The sequence below is a fragment of the Monodelphis domestica genome, chromosome 1, assembly GCF_027887165.1.
Source record: "Monodelphis domestica isolate mMonDom1 chromosome 1, mMonDom1.pri, whole genome shotgun sequence".
NCBI lineage: Eukaryota > Metazoa > Chordata > Mammalia > Didelphimorphia > Didelphidae > Monodelphis > Monodelphis domestica.
The window spans coordinates 111,930,429-111,947,400 of record NC_077227.1 but is presented as its reverse complement, the minus strand read 5'-3'; the positions used below and the strand labels follow the sequence as shown (position 1 = coordinate 111,947,400).

The 16,972-nt window shown below is 36.3% G+C and overlaps 1 protein-coding gene across 5 annotated transcripts in view; it reads right to left on the bottom strand.

Annotated features, from left to right (window-relative positions):
* LOC100619090 (cilia- and flagella-associated protein 43-like) overlaps nucleotides 1-16,972 on the bottom strand; it is a 273,713-nt gene that overhangs the window by 28,599 nt on the left and 228,142 nt on the right. For 4 of the 5 annotated variants that reach the window (XM_056804363.1, XM_056804366.1, XM_056804376.1 and 1 more), the window contains 5 exons: nucleotides 14,680-14,787; nucleotides 7,832-7,918; nucleotides 7,249-7,337; nucleotides 4,354-4,561; nucleotides 2,218-2,330 (listed from right to left, as the gene is read on the bottom strand). In XM_056804363.1, coding sequence (XP_056660341.1) covers nucleotides 2,218-2,330; nucleotides 4,354-4,561; nucleotides 7,249-7,337; nucleotides 7,832-7,918; nucleotides 14,680-14,787 — 605 coding nt within the window. The remainder of the gene's footprint in view (nucleotides 1-2,217; nucleotides 2,331-4,353; nucleotides 4,562-7,248; nucleotides 7,338-7,831; nucleotides 7,919-14,679; nucleotides 14,788-16,972) is intronic. The other variant, XM_056804374.1, reaches the window with a different exon arrangement.

Sequence of the window (16,972 nt, the reverse complement as noted above, 5' to 3'; positions counted from 1 at the left end):
CCTACTTCTTTTTCTAAACTCTCTTGATGATTTCATCAGCTCCCTTGGGTTCATATTACCTCTAATCAGATGACTCACAAATCCAGACATAATCTCTCTCAAGAATCTGCCCCACATCATCAAGCTACCAAGTGGATATTTATATTGGATATCTGAAAGCATCACAAACTCAATATGTCCAGAATAGAACTTAATGATCTTCTTTTAAGGTAACTAAAATCTTTTCAAATACTTGGATTTTCAACTTCAGATACAAACTTACTCTTTACCTCACAGATCTAACCAGATACCAAGTTTTCATTTCATGTTCACAACATCTCTCTCATTCCTTATATATTCACCAGGTGACTTGAAGCCCTCTTTTGTTTCTCCTGGGCTATTGCATTAGTATGTTAATTTTAATATCCTATTAAATGGTTCTCCTTCTACAAAAATATTCATAGCCATACTCTTTGTGGTAGCAACAAATTGGGAAATTGAGGGGGTGTCCCTCGATTGGGGAATGGCTGAACAAATTGTGGCATCTGATGGTGATGGAATACTATTGTGCTGTAAGGAAAGATGAACTGGAGGATTTCTATGTGAACTGGAAAGACTTCCATGAACTGATGTGGAGTAAAATGAACAGAATATTGTGGGATGATCAAATGCAATTGACTTTGTTACTAATAGCAATACAATGATCCAGGATATCCCCTAAGGGACTTGTGAAAAAGAATGCTATGCACATTGAGGGAAAGAACTGTGGGAGTAGAAACACAGAAGGAAAGCATATGATTTATCACTTATTTATATGAGCATATGATTTGGGGTTTTGGTTTTTAAAGACTTTTACCAAAATGAATAATATAGAAATAGGTATCAAGTGATAACACATGTATAATCCAGTGGAATAGCTTGTCAGCTCCAGGAGTGGGGTGGGAAGAGGGGAGGGAGAGAACATGAATCATGTAACCATGAAAAAACATTTTAAAATAAATAAAACAAATATAAAAAACCCACTTCAATTAAAATAAATGAATAAATAAATGGTTCCCCTTCCTAAAGTTTGTCCTTTCTTTGATCTATCCTCCACTTAATGGCCAAAGTACTATTCTTAAAGTATCAGTCTGACTATGCCACACACACCTCCTGGGTCCCCTTCACTAGAAGGCATTTAGGCATTTTAGTCATATCTTACTTTTCATGACTCCCTTTGGGGTTTTCTTGGCAAAGATACTTGGACTGTCTTACTGTTTCCTTCTCCAACTCATTTTATAGATGAAAAAACTGAGGCAAATGGGTTTAAGTGACTTGTTGATGGTCTCACAGTTGGTAAATATGAGGCCAGATTTGAACTCAGAAAGATGAGTCTTCCTTGTTATAGACCTGGTACTCTATCCGCTGGCCATCTAGCTGCCTATAATTTATTACCTATAGGATCACATACAAACACCCACAACTGGCATTTAAAACTCTTCACAACCTATATAGTATAGCCCTGTGTTGGTGAACCTATGGCACGTGTGCTGGAGGATGCTGCTTCCCTCCCCCTCTCCATGCATGCCTGAGGACATTTCTCTCCTCACTCATCCCTCTGCCCAGCAGCCCAGTGGGAGCATGGGGGCTCACATGCAGCATGAGAATTGCAGTTTGGGCACTCAGTCTCTAAAAGGTTCACCATCACTGGTATAGCCAAATTGGTCTTCTTATTGGTTCCCCATCCCTGGAAGGCATTTCTTTCTTACCTCTACTTCTTAGAATCCCTAACTTCTTTCAAAGATCAGCTATAATATTACATCATACATGAGTCCTTTTCTGATATGCATATATTTAATTTACTTATAAATGCACATGCTACTTTTCCACAATAAAATCTAAGCTATTTGTAGGCAGGGCCTGAGTTTGTATCCCCAGCAACCAGCCTGGGACTTGGTTGGGACTTAATAAATTATTTTTGTTGATGATGATGATGATTATCCCATGTGAAGTTAGCAAAAAAGTCTGGGCTGAAACATTGAGAAAATTCTATAATAATAACAATAGCAAAGGAACAGATCAAAAAAGTCCTAAGCTGGCATCAGATTTTATATTATGGGGTCCTGGGTTTGAGTTCTCAAGGCTATGTTCACTTTAAGTTCAAGTCTGTCTCTTACACAAAAGAGATTTAATCCCAAGTTAAAAACATTAAAAATAAGCACAAATGAAAGTGACTGAAAGAATCAAGAGTCATATTACGTATAGATTTCCTGGAAAATTTTGTCAATGTCCATTTGAATCTTTTCATCCTCCTCAATTCTCCTCTGGAGGAAGCCCTGTATTTCCAGCAAACCAGCAGCTTTCTGCTTTACCTGAATGAAAAACAAAAACCTTCTCAGAGGATAAGACTTTAAAAAATTAAGACAGATCTGTTTCAATGACTTTTTTAGAAAAATTAATTTCTTTTGCAACACAAACTGATAATTATAATGTCAAAGATGAATAGAAATACAAATTCTCTTGACTCACTACTTATTAGGCCAAGTAATTGCAGCCTATATGACATTCTCTGCCAATACTTGGGGTGGGTATCACATTTCCTTCTGTTGAAATGAAATATACAAGCAATAGAAATTATTCTATTTTTGTCATTTGTTCCCAACAAAAGATGTTAGGTCATATGCTAATGACTGCTTTTAATGAAAGAGAGACACTAGGTTTGTATTTTCATTAAATCAAATTTTCAATAATTCAAAAAAAGGTTCATATTGTGAACTCTTCTGGGTATGAAATTCTAACTATATAGCTAAGTATTTTCTCTGGAGCGAAGTATTTTTCTCTGTTGTCTAGAACATTGCAAGGTTAAGTGACTTGTCAGAATGTGTCAGAGGTAGAGCTTTAAGGTCAGCTGTGTCTATTATGTCAAGTGGAATTTTTTGAGGGGATGACAAGGGAAAGATACCCTTCCTCAATTCAAGCATACTGAAGTTTTCTATCTCTCCTGTTTTTGAAAGTACAACCTAGCAACGGAATAATGCTCAGTAGACTAATTTAAAACAAATAGTTTTTCTCTGTGTCTTTCTTGAAAAAGAGACAAAAATCTTTTCTGGTAAAATAGACAAGAACTTCATTACCACAAGCCTACTTCCCACGGAGGCCCACACCACCACCAAATTTAGGGTAATATAATTAGAAGTTCTGAGTGACAAGAGAACCCAGGGACCCATCTAGTCCAAACTATACCTGAAAAAGAACTCATCTCACCATACCCTTCCCCAATGAGTTATCAGGTTAACCCTTGACCTCCTGGAAGAGCTCATTCCATTTTTGGGTAGTTTTAATTGTTATGAATTTTTTCTTTATATCAAGCTTTAATTTGTCTGTCTACAACTTTTACCTAACATTCCTGGTTCTGCCCACTAGAGCCTTCACATGGCAGCAGTTTAGATCCTGGAAGAAAGTTTTCATGTTTCCTCTCATTTAATCTTCTTTAGGCTAAAGAGTTGTTTCAGTTGCTCCTCCTCTATGAACTCAAGGCAAGACTCACTGTTCTATTTGCCTTCCCCTGATGCTTTCCTGACTATCTGCCCAGAACTGAACATTGTATTCCAAACATGGTCTGGCTAAAGAAAGAGGAGATCATGAATAGAATCTTCTTATTCAGTCCATTATCCCATTAGTTTTTTTGGCTACCATATTGCACTCCTGACTTGTATTGAGCTTGTTATCTATCACTACCTCCAAATCTTTTTCAGATGAATTTCTTACTATGGTTCTATTTTATACCTCACAAAGCCAGTTTTTTGAACCAAAGTGTAACACTTTACATTTATCTGTTAAATTTTATTTTATTAGATTAAATTTAATATTTTGCATTCTGATTCTCTCATCTAGTGATAGTTGTTTGTGTTTCTGAGCTCAGACTTCTGAACTCTAGACTTCATTGTATAATTCCAGTACTACCAACTATTATAATGATGATGATGACAGCTAAACTTTATATAGCACCTACTATGTGCTAGGCACTGTGCTAAGGGCTTTACAAATATTAACTCATCTGATCTTTACAACAATGCTGGGAGGTCAATGCTATTATCATCCCCATTTTATAGGAGAGGAAACCAAGGCATCAAACAGTTAACTGACTTGCCTCAGGTCACATAACTAGTGTCCACAGGTGTTCTGTGTACTATGGTGTCCCATAGCTGCTACTCATACCTGAATATATATCTCTCCTACATCAAGCTCAGCCTTGTAACAAAGAGTAGAAAAGCTAAAAAGCATTTCAACAAAACCAACACATTGCCTGTATCTTCCTGTATCTGTTGCATTCCTACATTCCTCTCCCTCTATTCTTCATATTAACAAGCAAAAATAAAATTAAAATTGTATTACCTTATGTTCATTTTCTAGTTTAGTTCGTCTTGCAGCACAGAAATATTTCCAGGCTGAAGGTTCTAAGCCCTCTGGCATATGTTCAGGCTTATCCAATTCATCCATGGCTTCCATGATTTTGGAAAAGTGATCCTTCTTAAGTCTGTCAGATTCTAACCGAATGCTGAAAGGACTATTACTCTCTACATGTGCTTTATGCCTTGGCAACCTAGTAATATCAATAAATTCAGAGTAAGTCTTCAAAGACAAATAAAATGATGTTCTTATAAGAAATATTGACACTGAATAAGAATCTTTTTTTTAATTCAAAGATATTTTATTTTCACAATTAGGTGTAATAATTTTCAACAAAAAGTTTTCCAAAATTATAAGATCCAAACCATCTTCCCCTCCCCCTACTCAGCTTGGAGATTGTAAGCAATTTGATTTGGGCCAAAAATGTATTATTATGCAAAACACACTTCTATATTGGTTGTTACTGCAAGAACACACTCATACAAAATCAAAACCCCAAAATAAAACCATAAAGACACTGTTGTGAAAGATAGTATGCTTTGATCCATATCTATTCAACTCCAACTGGTAGGAATCTTCAGATGCTTTGGGTTGTTCCTTTTACCAGAGGACCTCAAGATTTCAAGCCTACTGGGCTTAATTCTCCTTTCAGGAAAGACCAAGAGAGCCATAGGAAGAAGCATATCCTTTTGCTCCTTTTGAATCTTTCTTTGCAAAAGCCCAGAGGCTACAATGGCTGCAGTTAGAACCTGTGGCTCTAGGTGCACAATGATTTGAAAAGGGCCCCTCTCTTTATTGACATAGGTATCTTTATACTACTTAGATTTAGAAGTAGGATGATCAGGGAAGAGTAGGGAAGCACTCTGCTATAAAATCTCAGAGAGAAATACTAGAGTGAATCCCTCCCTATTCTATCCTGACTATTTTCCTTTCAATGGTGTCTACTTTGTTGAAGAATCATATTTGCTCCAGTGCTATGAATGGAGTGCAAGGACAGAGTCTATTCATATTATATAAGTTTATATTAGTCTTCTTGGTTTGTGCTTATAAAATACTATTCTAATTCCTCCAGCAGAGAAGAGACATAATTGAGCTCATCATTTAGGAAAAGGCATCCTTTGTTATGAATTAGACTAAAAAGATGAACTCCAAGGTACTTGTTAGCTCAAAATCCTCTGAACCTATCAATCTTGGAAGATCCTAAGTCTGTGATGGCAAGCCTATAGCAGTGTGCCAAAGATGGCACACAGTAACCTCTCTGTGGGCGGTGCTGCCTCCCAGATTTAGTTACTAGAAAGGCAGAGGGCCTTGGGCAAAGCTGCTCCCTTACCCCTCTCCATCATACCTCCCTGCCCCTCTGCCCAGCAACATAATGGAAGCACGTACTCCTTCCCCTGAGTGGAGCACCTGGGCCACTACCTCCCTTTCTCTCAACCCTGTCTGTGGTAAAGCAGTGGGGAACGACTCAATCTCTGGGGAGGGGTGGGCACAGCACCCAGTCAGGTGCCTAAGAGGTTCTAAAGGTTCATCATCACTGTCCTAGGTTATCTCTTAAAAAAATAGTATTATCCACATGTATTTTTAAACATGGGAAACCAAAATATTGAGAGTTTAAGTTTCTTAAGATAACATTTTGAAGCTAGATATGACTCAACATAGTATAAGTCTCTTAGTAGGGCTACAAATAAACCTCTAGATACCCTCCTTATCTTATATCAGGTACATATGATTAATAAATGATGAATAATTGATCATTAGACATATTCCTTCTAATTTAGGAATAATGAAAAATAGAATATGTAGTTCCAAAAATTAATGCTAAATTTCAATACACAAAATGAAAAACTATTTTTTACTTTTTTTTAAGATGACTTTTGATGCTTTATGCATGTTGTGGGAAGGAGAAGAGAATAAGCATTTATATAGCACCTGTGAGGTGCTAAGCATTGAGTACTTTTTACAGAGACTATTTCATTTGATCTCACAACAACCTTTGTAAGGTTTTATTTCCATTTTAACATTGAGGAAACTGATGCAAACAGAAGTTAAGGGCTTTTCCCAAGGTCACAGAGCTGGCATGTGTGTGAGGCCAAATTGATATCAGGCCCAGTGATCTATCCACTGTACCACATAGCTCTTCTAAGAGTGTAGTAGAACCTTTAGGATTTGGCCAAAGGGAAAGCTTTAGCAAGCAGATTCGAACAAAATAGCACCAGGTATACAAATATGTAATGAATCATCACTTTTTAATTGTGAAAACAAACCAGAACCACTATTGGCACCATTGAGATTAAAATGCAATTTCATAAATATGTTGAATTATGAGTAAGACAGATGATTATGCTCAGTAGCCACTTAACAACCAGAAAAAGAGTTCTCACCACCAAAGCCCTTGGCATTATTAACTGCTTCACAAGGTATGGATTTATCAATAGAAATTAGGCTAAAGAAAAGATGTTAACATGGGATTGTCATGTTCTCAGGAAACCGGGTCTTGATAAATGACTTGAGGCTGAAACCTGCTCTACATGTTGCCTCCCTTTATTAGAATGTGAACTCCCTGAGAACACAGAGTATCTTTTCTATTTGTATAGCCAATGCTTAGCACATAGTCAACATAAACATTCAACAAATGACTTCTCCCCCCATTCTTTACAGTATCTCAGAATGACTTACTTAATACATTAAACTATAAGGTTCATTTATGAGCTCAATCATTTGTCTAAAATTATATTATTTTAATCAGGTTGCCTGTATGTTGCAATAAATATTTTTGTGTATTAGAATTCTCATTTCCCCCTTTTCTATCAATCAATCAAAAAAGGATCCTTGAGACAGGTGTTAACTACGAGATAAAGGCCAAACAAAAGGGAAATCAACCTTGGTCGGCGTCTAAAGAGTCTGTAGAGTATTTCAACATGTTGACTACAAAGTTCAGCTAACTCTTTTTTAAATCCACGGTCCACAACCTGTTGGAAAGATGTATCATCATTAGAATGTAGCTTATTTTGAAACTTTTTATTAACTGACATCTCTTCTTCAAAATTCTATTGAATCTCATTCTGAGAAATAGCAATATGTGAAAACATGTATGTTAGGGAATATTCATTCATCATGCAGAAGGATTCACTAGTTTCTTTAAGTGGTGAATTTAATAGTGGATTAAAATCTTACTCCATAGAATTGTAGAACTGTAGACCTGAAAGGATCTAGCCTAACCCCCTCCTATTACACATTAAGAAAATGAAGCCTGGAGAGGGGACGTGATATAATTTACCAGAATTCAACTTAAATAAAGTTTTTTCAGGGCATATCTACAAAGTGAGGTGAACCTACACTTAAGAATCAAAGTAAAACTGAAAAGAGAAAAATCCATAAAGAAATACTATTCTTTTTAGTCCATTCCAAATCCATAAATTCAGAGGTAACTATATATATACAGGAATAGAAAGATGACTCTTACTTTGTCCTCTGCAACTAAATTGTCATAGCTTTCTCTGAATGAATCAACCTCTTCTCGGGCCCTGAAGACTTCCTTAGCTGTTCTTTTCTATAACAATATTAAGGAATAACAGAACAGAATTAGAAATGATTTGGAGACAATTAAACAAGTTGAGAATAAGAAGTTTTCTAAATGTATCTCTAATGGAAAAAAACTGTGACATTTCTCTAATTATAATCTTAGGAAGCAAGACTTGAGAAAATCTACAGTTAGGGGACATGATGTAGATGCTAAATCAGCAAAGATGACCGAGAAGGACAAGAGACTGGTAGGAGGAGAAACAAGAAAGAGTTAAAATGCAAAACCCAGAGAGGAAAAAATATCTAGGAGGAGAGAGTAGTCAACAGTATTAATTAAATACAGCAGAGATGTCAAGAAGGATGAGAACTGAGAAAACTCCTTTATCATTTCATTTTTTTTTCTGTGTCTCTTCTCTTACAAACCTTTTCCCCTCATTAAGACCTTTAATCCACACATCCCTCAGTACTTTCTTGGGCAATTTCCCATGCTCCTGATTTTCTTTTCTTCCTTCCCAGGCTCAACCCTATAGCTAACCAATTCAATTCCACCTTATCCTCAGTGATAGAATCCACTACCTCCCACATCCTGTTGCCATATATTCCTGCCAAATTTCAGTTTTGAATTGTTCCCACCATCTGCCTCCTACTCAGATTACTAAACCAAATTCTAAGAAGTCATATAATAACACTGATTAAACCCATTACAAATGTGTTTTTAATCCTACAAGGCAATCCTTGTATTCCATGCTAATTGATTTCCTATGTCACTCTCTACAGAAGCTATTCCAAACCTTCTCTTCTTCATAATAGCATATATAGCATAGCATAAATAGCATAAATAAAGCCTGCCTTATAGGGTTGTGAGGATTAAATTATTTAACACATATAAAGTTCTTTACAAACTTTAATTTACTATATAAATGCTATTAACAAACCTTCTACATCTCCCTTTCTATGCATCCTTTTTACTTGTTACTTCATGGAGAAAATCAAAGTCATTTTATATGACCTTTCTCTTTTTTCACTTCTCATCTCAAAACTCTTTAATCTCTTTCCCAGTTCTTTCCTCTAGTCTCTGAGATGGTCCTTCTTAAGTACACTTTAACTCCCCCCCCCAGGCAGATTTGTCTCCTCTGCTATCCCCCCCCCCCCTTCAACTTCCAACATCTCCAAACTACTAGTTTTCTTCCCTACTTCCTTTAAATATGTCTAAGACTCCCCATCTTTAAAAGATACTCACTTAACCTATCATACTCTCATGGTATCATTCTCTGTCCTCTCTTTCTTAGCCAAACACCTAAAACAAGCTATCTACACTAATTATCTCCTCTTATTCAGTCCTGAACCCTAAACTCTTAAACCTAAATCTGCCTTTTGATCTCATCACTCAACTGGAGCTGTTGTCTTCAAAGTTATCATTGATTTCTTTTTGGACAAATCTGGTGGTCTTTATTCATCTCTCTCTTTCTCTGTCTCTCTCTGTTTGTCTATCTAAGTATTTATCTTTCTTGACCTTTCTGCTGCATTTAACACTGTTGAACACTCTTTACTCTCTGGGTTTCTGTGACACTACTCTTTCTTGGTTCTTCTACCTCTCTGATTGTTTCTTCTCCATCTTCTTTGCTGATTTATCATCCATATCATCTCTTCTTATTGTGGGTATTCCAAAGCTCTGTTTTGGGTTTTCTTTTCTTCCTTCTCTATATTCTTAACCTTCTCTTTACTATCTTACTTTCTAAATTCATCAGATCTCACTGGTTTCATTATTATCTCTATGCTTTACGTGTATCTAATGCCAATCTTTACCATGAGTCACTCATTCTCAAATGCCTTTTGGACATTTAATACTGGATGTCCCAGAGCCATTTTAAACTCAAAATATGTTCAAAAGAAGACACATTATCTTTCTCTAAAACCTATATCTCTTTTATCCAAACTTAGCCAAGATCTCATCATTTTTTTCCTCTACATTTCTTATATCCAACATCTCTCTATAGCTACCACCTTAGTTCAGATTCTTAACATTTCTTATCTAGATTATTACAATTACTTCCTAAATGGCCTCCCTGCCTCAAGTTTCCCTCCATTTCAATTTATCTTCCACACATTTGCCAAAATAATTTTCCTTAAACCTATATCTAACCTATACTCACTAAATTCTGCTCACTAAACATCTCTCTCTTGCCTTGAGGATAAATTAAAACACTTCTGCTTGCCTTTTAAATCCCTTAAAAATCTGGCCCCCACATATATTTCCAGCATCATCATGCATTACTCCTCAAACTAGAATTAGAATTAATGTTTTATTTTTACCCTTCTAGTTGTAAATGTTATTCCCTCTTTAACCCAGATCTGATGAGACTAGGATTCTAGCACTTCCAGCTCCCTACCCCTTCTTTCCCTTCTCTGTGATAGTTCTTCCACTCTTGTCTCCTTTGAATAACTGTTCCATTTTATCACTTCCTTCCTCATATTATTTTTTAGCTCATTCCATTATATTAAAATTGACCTCATTGTCTCTTTCAAACTACCCAAGCAGTGATGTAATTTTTAAGGTTTATAGATAACATTTTCCCATTTAAGAGGAAAAGTTTGACTTTTTTTGGAATCCCTTATAATTGATCTTTCATCTTCATTACCATCTTAAGATTCTTGTATATCAATTTTCTACTTGGTTTTGGCCTTTTCCCAAAGAATATTTGAAATTCCTTTAGTTCATTAAATAGCTATTTTTACCCCTGTATAATTATGCCCAACTTTGCTGGGTATGTTATTCTTGGCTGGAAACCCAACTCCTTTTCACTTTGAAATATTGTGTTCCATGCCTTCCATTCATTTAATGTTGAAGCTGCTAAGCCTGGTGTTATTCCGACTATAGCTCCACAATCTTAATTTTTTTTCCCTTGTTGATTATAGTATTTGCTCCTTATCTTGGGAGCTACAGAACTTAGCAATGATCTTGTGAATTTTTATCTTTCATGTAGCAATTAGTGGAAAACTTCAGAGCAATTTTCCTTAATTGTTTCTTGAAGTCTAGAGACTAAATTCCTATTTTAATCATAATTTTCAGGTAGTCCAGCAATTCCAGTCTCCCTTCCCTGTAGTTCTGCTACTGTATGCAGATACTCCTTGTAGTTTCCAGTAAGTGCAAGCTCACTTAGCCAGGGACTCTACTCTCCTGGGAGTGGTCACAGCCAGCAGGACCCTCCTCCCTCAGCTACCATATTCATAGGTATGCACTCTCACTCCTCCTATCCTGAGGAGGCAGCCCCTGAAGTCATCCTCTAGTCAGCCCCTAACCCTCAAGCTTTGGGAGGGAAGGAATCTCCAGAACCCAGGCTGCAGCCCATACAGCTGCTCCCAGAGCTTACAGTTTGTTGACTATTGGTATCTGTCCCTGGTGTATAAGTTCCCACCCTAAGCCAATAATGTGAGGCTGCCATACTACTTTGCTGCCTCCAGGGCTTGCTAATTCTAAGGTTATCAGTGCTTCAAGCTTCAGTCAGGTGAGACTGTGGCCAGAGAGGTTACAGACCTTCCTCCCAAGTTATCCTTGACTACTCTGCTTCACTCCTGAATCTTTTCTGTTTCTGTCACTTTTTGAGTCGACTCTCTGGCTTTATTTCTGATTGTTTGTGGGGAAATTTGGAGAGCACAGTAGTCTTATGCACTGTTCCACCATATTCCCACAACCTTCTCACTGTAAACATCCTTTCCCAAGATATTTTAAAAGGTAACTGCCCAGTAGACTCAAAGAACAAAGTGAAAACAGAAAAGAATCCATTGACTACCTCCTTAAATGAACTCCAAAATGAAAGGAAGGAATTGATACTCATGCAAAACAAATTCTAAGCTTATACAAAAATATTTATAGTGTTTTTTTGAAGTATCAGAGATTGGGAATATGAGTGGTGCCCATTAACTGAAGAAAGAATGTAAAAGTTATAGCATATATAATGTGATAGAATACTATTGTATTATAAGACACAATGAAAGTGATGGTTTCAGAAAAACGTGGGAATACTTGTGTGAACTCATGCAAAGTGATCAGAAGCAAGAGAACAATTCATACAATGACAACATTATGGTAAAGCAAAGCAACTAAAAGAATGATAAATTCTGATCAGTGGAATGGCAAATCATGATTCCAGAGGACCAAAAATGAAACATGCTAACCTACTCTTAAATGAGAAGTAAAGGACTAAGCGTGAAGAATGAGACAAATTTTTTTTGGACCTAGTCAGTGTAGAAATATGTTTTGATTGACTATATTTGTAACAGGTTTTACTTTCCTTTTAATCTCTCTTTTTAAAAAGTTAAAATATTTACTTAAAATTTTCTTTTAGTTCCAGATTTTCTCCCTCTCTCTCACCCTTTCCCTATTCACTGAGAAGGAAGCACTACAATATTCATTTTACATGCGAAGACATAAAAAAAATGTCTATATTAGTCATATTGCCCAAAAAGTAAGAATTTTTCTTGATGAAAAACAGAATGCTTCAATCTATATTCAGAGTTATATATATATATATATATATATATATATAAGAGGTACTATAAATCATTTTATGCACATAAGTCCTTTTCCTTTTTCCTTTCATTATCAATTATGGGAGAGGGGTATTGAAGGGAGAGAGAGAGGAGGATTTTTGCTGATTGAAAAAATATATATAATTTAAAAAATTTAACCAAACTGTCATTCTCTGTTTCTCACATGTCATATCCATTTCTTTAAAATGACTCTTTCAATGCCTAGAATGCATTCCTTCTTCATCTGGGTCTCATAGAATCTCTTTCTTTTCTTTGAGAAGCAACTCAAGTAGTACCTACATGAAATTTTTGCTGATTCTATCAATTGCTAGGGCATTCTCCATCTTATTACCTTATAACTACCTTGTATTTGTTTTTTATTTATTGTATAAATACTAATAAATGCACATGATGCTTTCCTGGTCAAATGTAAACTCTGTTTACTTTTCTTGAAATTCTTACCTTCTGCCTTAGAACAATAGTAAATTCTAAGGCAGAGAGTGGTAATTGGGGTTAAGTGACTTGCCCAGAGTCACATAGCTAGGAAGTATATGAGACCAAATCTGAAATGTCATTCTCTCTGTCTCTCCTCTTCTCTTTTAGAGTAAGGATTATTGTTATTATTTTTTGCTATTTGTATACACAATACCTAAGACAATGACTGGCACATATTAAGCACTTAATGTTTGTTGAGTAATAGATTAAATGGAGCATATGTAATTTCCATTTCTTAACAGTAACTGAATAAAGTAAACCAGACAGATTTTACAGGACAAATATCCAATTTGTTATCCACAAAGTGTAATAAAGGCAACAATCCACAAAGTATTTCAAATACACAACATATATATACATATATATATATATATATTCATGTGTAAGAAGGAAACTTAATTAAGTAGCCCCTCATTTGTATGTAAACAGATTAAGTCTTGCCTGGGACTATATTCTTAGTACAAATCACATAGTTACAAGGTATCAGACTTAAGGGATTCTTAACTAATACAACACACTTGAAACACCTGAGTTATAATTTCAAGTGGGTATACAGTAATTTAAAGTATGTATTTAATCATATCAATCATAAGTAAATTACTATGTTAATCATAAGTGTATTCATCTATATTTCAATGTACTCTAGGCAAACTAGTTCATGTAGGAAGTTGCAGAGAACAAAAGGTCATCCAGGGGTTTCAAAGACCAGAACCAGGAGCTCTGCTGGGGAGTTGGGGACAGATATAAAACTATAAAAAGCATATGTGTTTTGAAAATTGGGGGTCTCAAGTTTTGAACTGGGGGGAAAACTGCAGACTTCTGGCCTTGTGGTTTCTCTGTCACGATAAAGCCAGATCTTCACCCAGAAAGCCTCCCACCATCTTATTTTTACACATTCTAACCTAATCTCTATTTCAGGAACACTGCGAAGCTTCTGGTGAGTGGCTTATCCCTGTTGTTCATTTTATGCTTAGGAAAACCTGAGACAATTAGTGGTATGAACAGAATGTCTATTGGTGAAGAACTAATTCAACAACAAGATCACCCAGCATTATGGATATGGCTTGCCCTAAATGTGAATTGGGTGGTGCCAAAATGCTGGAAAATTACCCTCTACTCTTTTGCCATGGGGTCTGAAATTTCTGCCCTTATAGTTATTACTTTTGCATAAGGTATGATGTCTTAAGAAGGCCATTTTAAAGTGTAAATCATAAACATGTGAAATTTAAAGCTGTGAGGGATCTGTGTTAACTAGAAAAAAGCAATACTATAAGTTTTTATCAATAATTGATAAAATGCTGTTTAGAGGGCATGTGGTTTTTTCCAATGCAAACTTCATTTCTTCAATACCTTTCATTTCTGTATTATATCACATGATATCATAATATCACAGTAAGGAATAACTATGGCTCTTGTGGGTAAGATTTATAACAAATATGCAGAATTACAACATGTCCAGAGTCGCAAAAATTGTGCCTATCTACTAGCATTAATACAGAGAGGAGTGCTTTCACCTAACGCAGAAATACATCTTAAGTCGAAAAATTATAGGTTCATAGACTTTAGAGATGGAAGGCACCTAATAAATTATGTAGCCTAAGCCTCTTTATTTTATATATGAGAAAATTGAAGTCCAGGGATGTTAAATAAATGGGAATGGCAAACAGGACTAGGCCACGGAGAAAGAGAAAGAGGAAAAGAATGAGAACAGGCAAACAATAACTGAACATGGGGCATTTCCGTACAAAAGACTGTTATAATTACTTTCTCAGCCTGTTTCCTTTCAAGGGAGTTGTTCAGTCCTAATTCCCTTGTATTTAATTCTTCATCCAAGAGTAAAGAGAAAATGAGGTTGATTATTTGTAATTCCTCCTGTGGAAACATTAAAGCAGGAAAATATATTAATATTTGAGAATGTCCCTGTTCCATTTTACCAATTCCACACATAAAAAACATTTTAGGACCATATACAAATAAAATTTTATTTAATTAAAGAAATACAAAATATCCTAGAATTATCTTTTTTTTTTTTTAAGCACCAGGAGACATAAAACTCTAACAATACAACAAATACTCCATGTAGACCAGTTATATGTTATCAATAGCTGGGGATATAGATGGAAGGAAGGAGGAAAGAGAATAAAGAAGTAAAAAGGTTCTTAGAAAAATACTCCCTTCTCTCCTCTTCACAACCAAATCTTATCCAGTCTTCAAGGCCAATTTCAAGTTCAACTTCCTTCATGGAGCCTCCCTTGATCCCTTTAGACCAGACCTTAATTCTCCCTTTCCCCCTTAAGAATTTCTACAGCATTTGTTATCTACAACTCTTCCACGGTCATATAATTTTATTTGATGTTTCTTACATGTGTCATATCTCTGACCACACCCTGGGCAGTGCTAAGCAAATTGAAAGACTGTAATTGGTTCCTATAAAGTAGAAAAAAGGACAGGAAGTAATGTGGAAAAAGGACTATAAAAAGTCCTGAACTTCCTGTCCAGGCATCTTCGGCTAGTGACTTGCTTCTTGGAGGTGGCTTTGGACTTGGACTTTGGCTTCAACTTGGGACCTTGGTTCTTGGATTGCTTCTTGGAGGACTGCTCCAGGATCTTCTCCTTTGGACTTCATCTTGGGTAAGTGAATATCTGGCCTTCCCTTCTGGCTTCTGGAGAAATTAGTTCCAGAGAGGTTTCCTTTTTCCTGGGTCCTCTGGCTGAGGGTTACCTAGCCTTGCTGGGGCTGAGCCAAACACTGGAGCAACATTTAGTGAGATAGGCTAGACATTTTCTCTACCTTCTTCTTACATTTTTCTACTTTCATTCTTTCCACTTCTTTGTAAATAAAAGCTAATTAAAAGTCATTTTGACTTGAACTATTAATATCTTTAAATCAGTGACCACAATATTACTTTAGAATTCTCATATTTAGTCAAACCCCTAAATTTAATTTCTTACAGCACCAAATTCAGTAGTTTATGGTTCAAGAGGAGACAGACGCCAAGCCACAAACAGAGCAAGACTTAGGGAACGTAAAAATGTACAAATTGTAAGATATGGGAGGCTCATCAGACTGAAAGAATTGCTAATTGGAGGCAAATTACTATAGACCTTAAAGGCACTTACCACTTATCACTGTATTTTGAAACACTTATTTCTTTTCTAACATCAACAATCTTTTCTTAAATAGGAACCTGCTCTTGTCAAAGCTACCACTGATCTCTCAATCAATAAATTAATGATTTTTTCTCAGTCTTCATGCTTCTTAACATCTCTGTAGCCTCTGACATTGTCAATCATCCCCTTCTTTTTGTTGTTCTCTCCTATCCAAGTCTTTGCAATGCTACTCTCTCTTGATTTTTCTCCAAACTACCTGAACTCTTCTCAGTCTCCTTTGTTGGACCTTCTTTAGGTGAGGCCCATTAACTATGGTTATCCTCCAAATATCTGTCCTGGGCCCTCTCCCTCTACATTATTTCACTTGATCTTATCAGCTCCCATAGATTCAATAATTATGTTAAGCAAATGATTCTTAAATCTATTTCTCCAACATCAACTTCTCCCTTTCACTGAAGACTCACATTTCCAACAGTATTTTCATTTTCAGTTCAACCCAAATTCATCTTTCTTCTTAACTTCCTTACTAATGTAGAGGAAACCATCACTTTCCTGGTCACACAGACTCACAGTCTAAGTGTTATCTTTTATTTTTTACTTTCATACTCCATGTCCAATGTATTGCCAAATTCTGTCAAATGCCAGGATCCAAAAGGCCAGCCAGGCACTCGGGCGGCTGCGCTGCAAAGTCCTCCAACACAGAGGTGTAAGCACTGCGATGAAGCTCAAAGTGTACAACGCAGTGGTCCTCAGCTCGCTCCTGTATGGTTGTGAGACATGGACACCATAAGCACATGAAGCAGCTGGAGCAATTCCACCAACGCTCCCTCCAGTCAATCATGAGGATCCAATGGCAGGACCGAATCACCTACCAGGAAGTCCTCGACAGAGCCAACTCCACCAGCATCGAAGTCCTGGTCCTCAAACCCAGCTACGATGGTCTGGA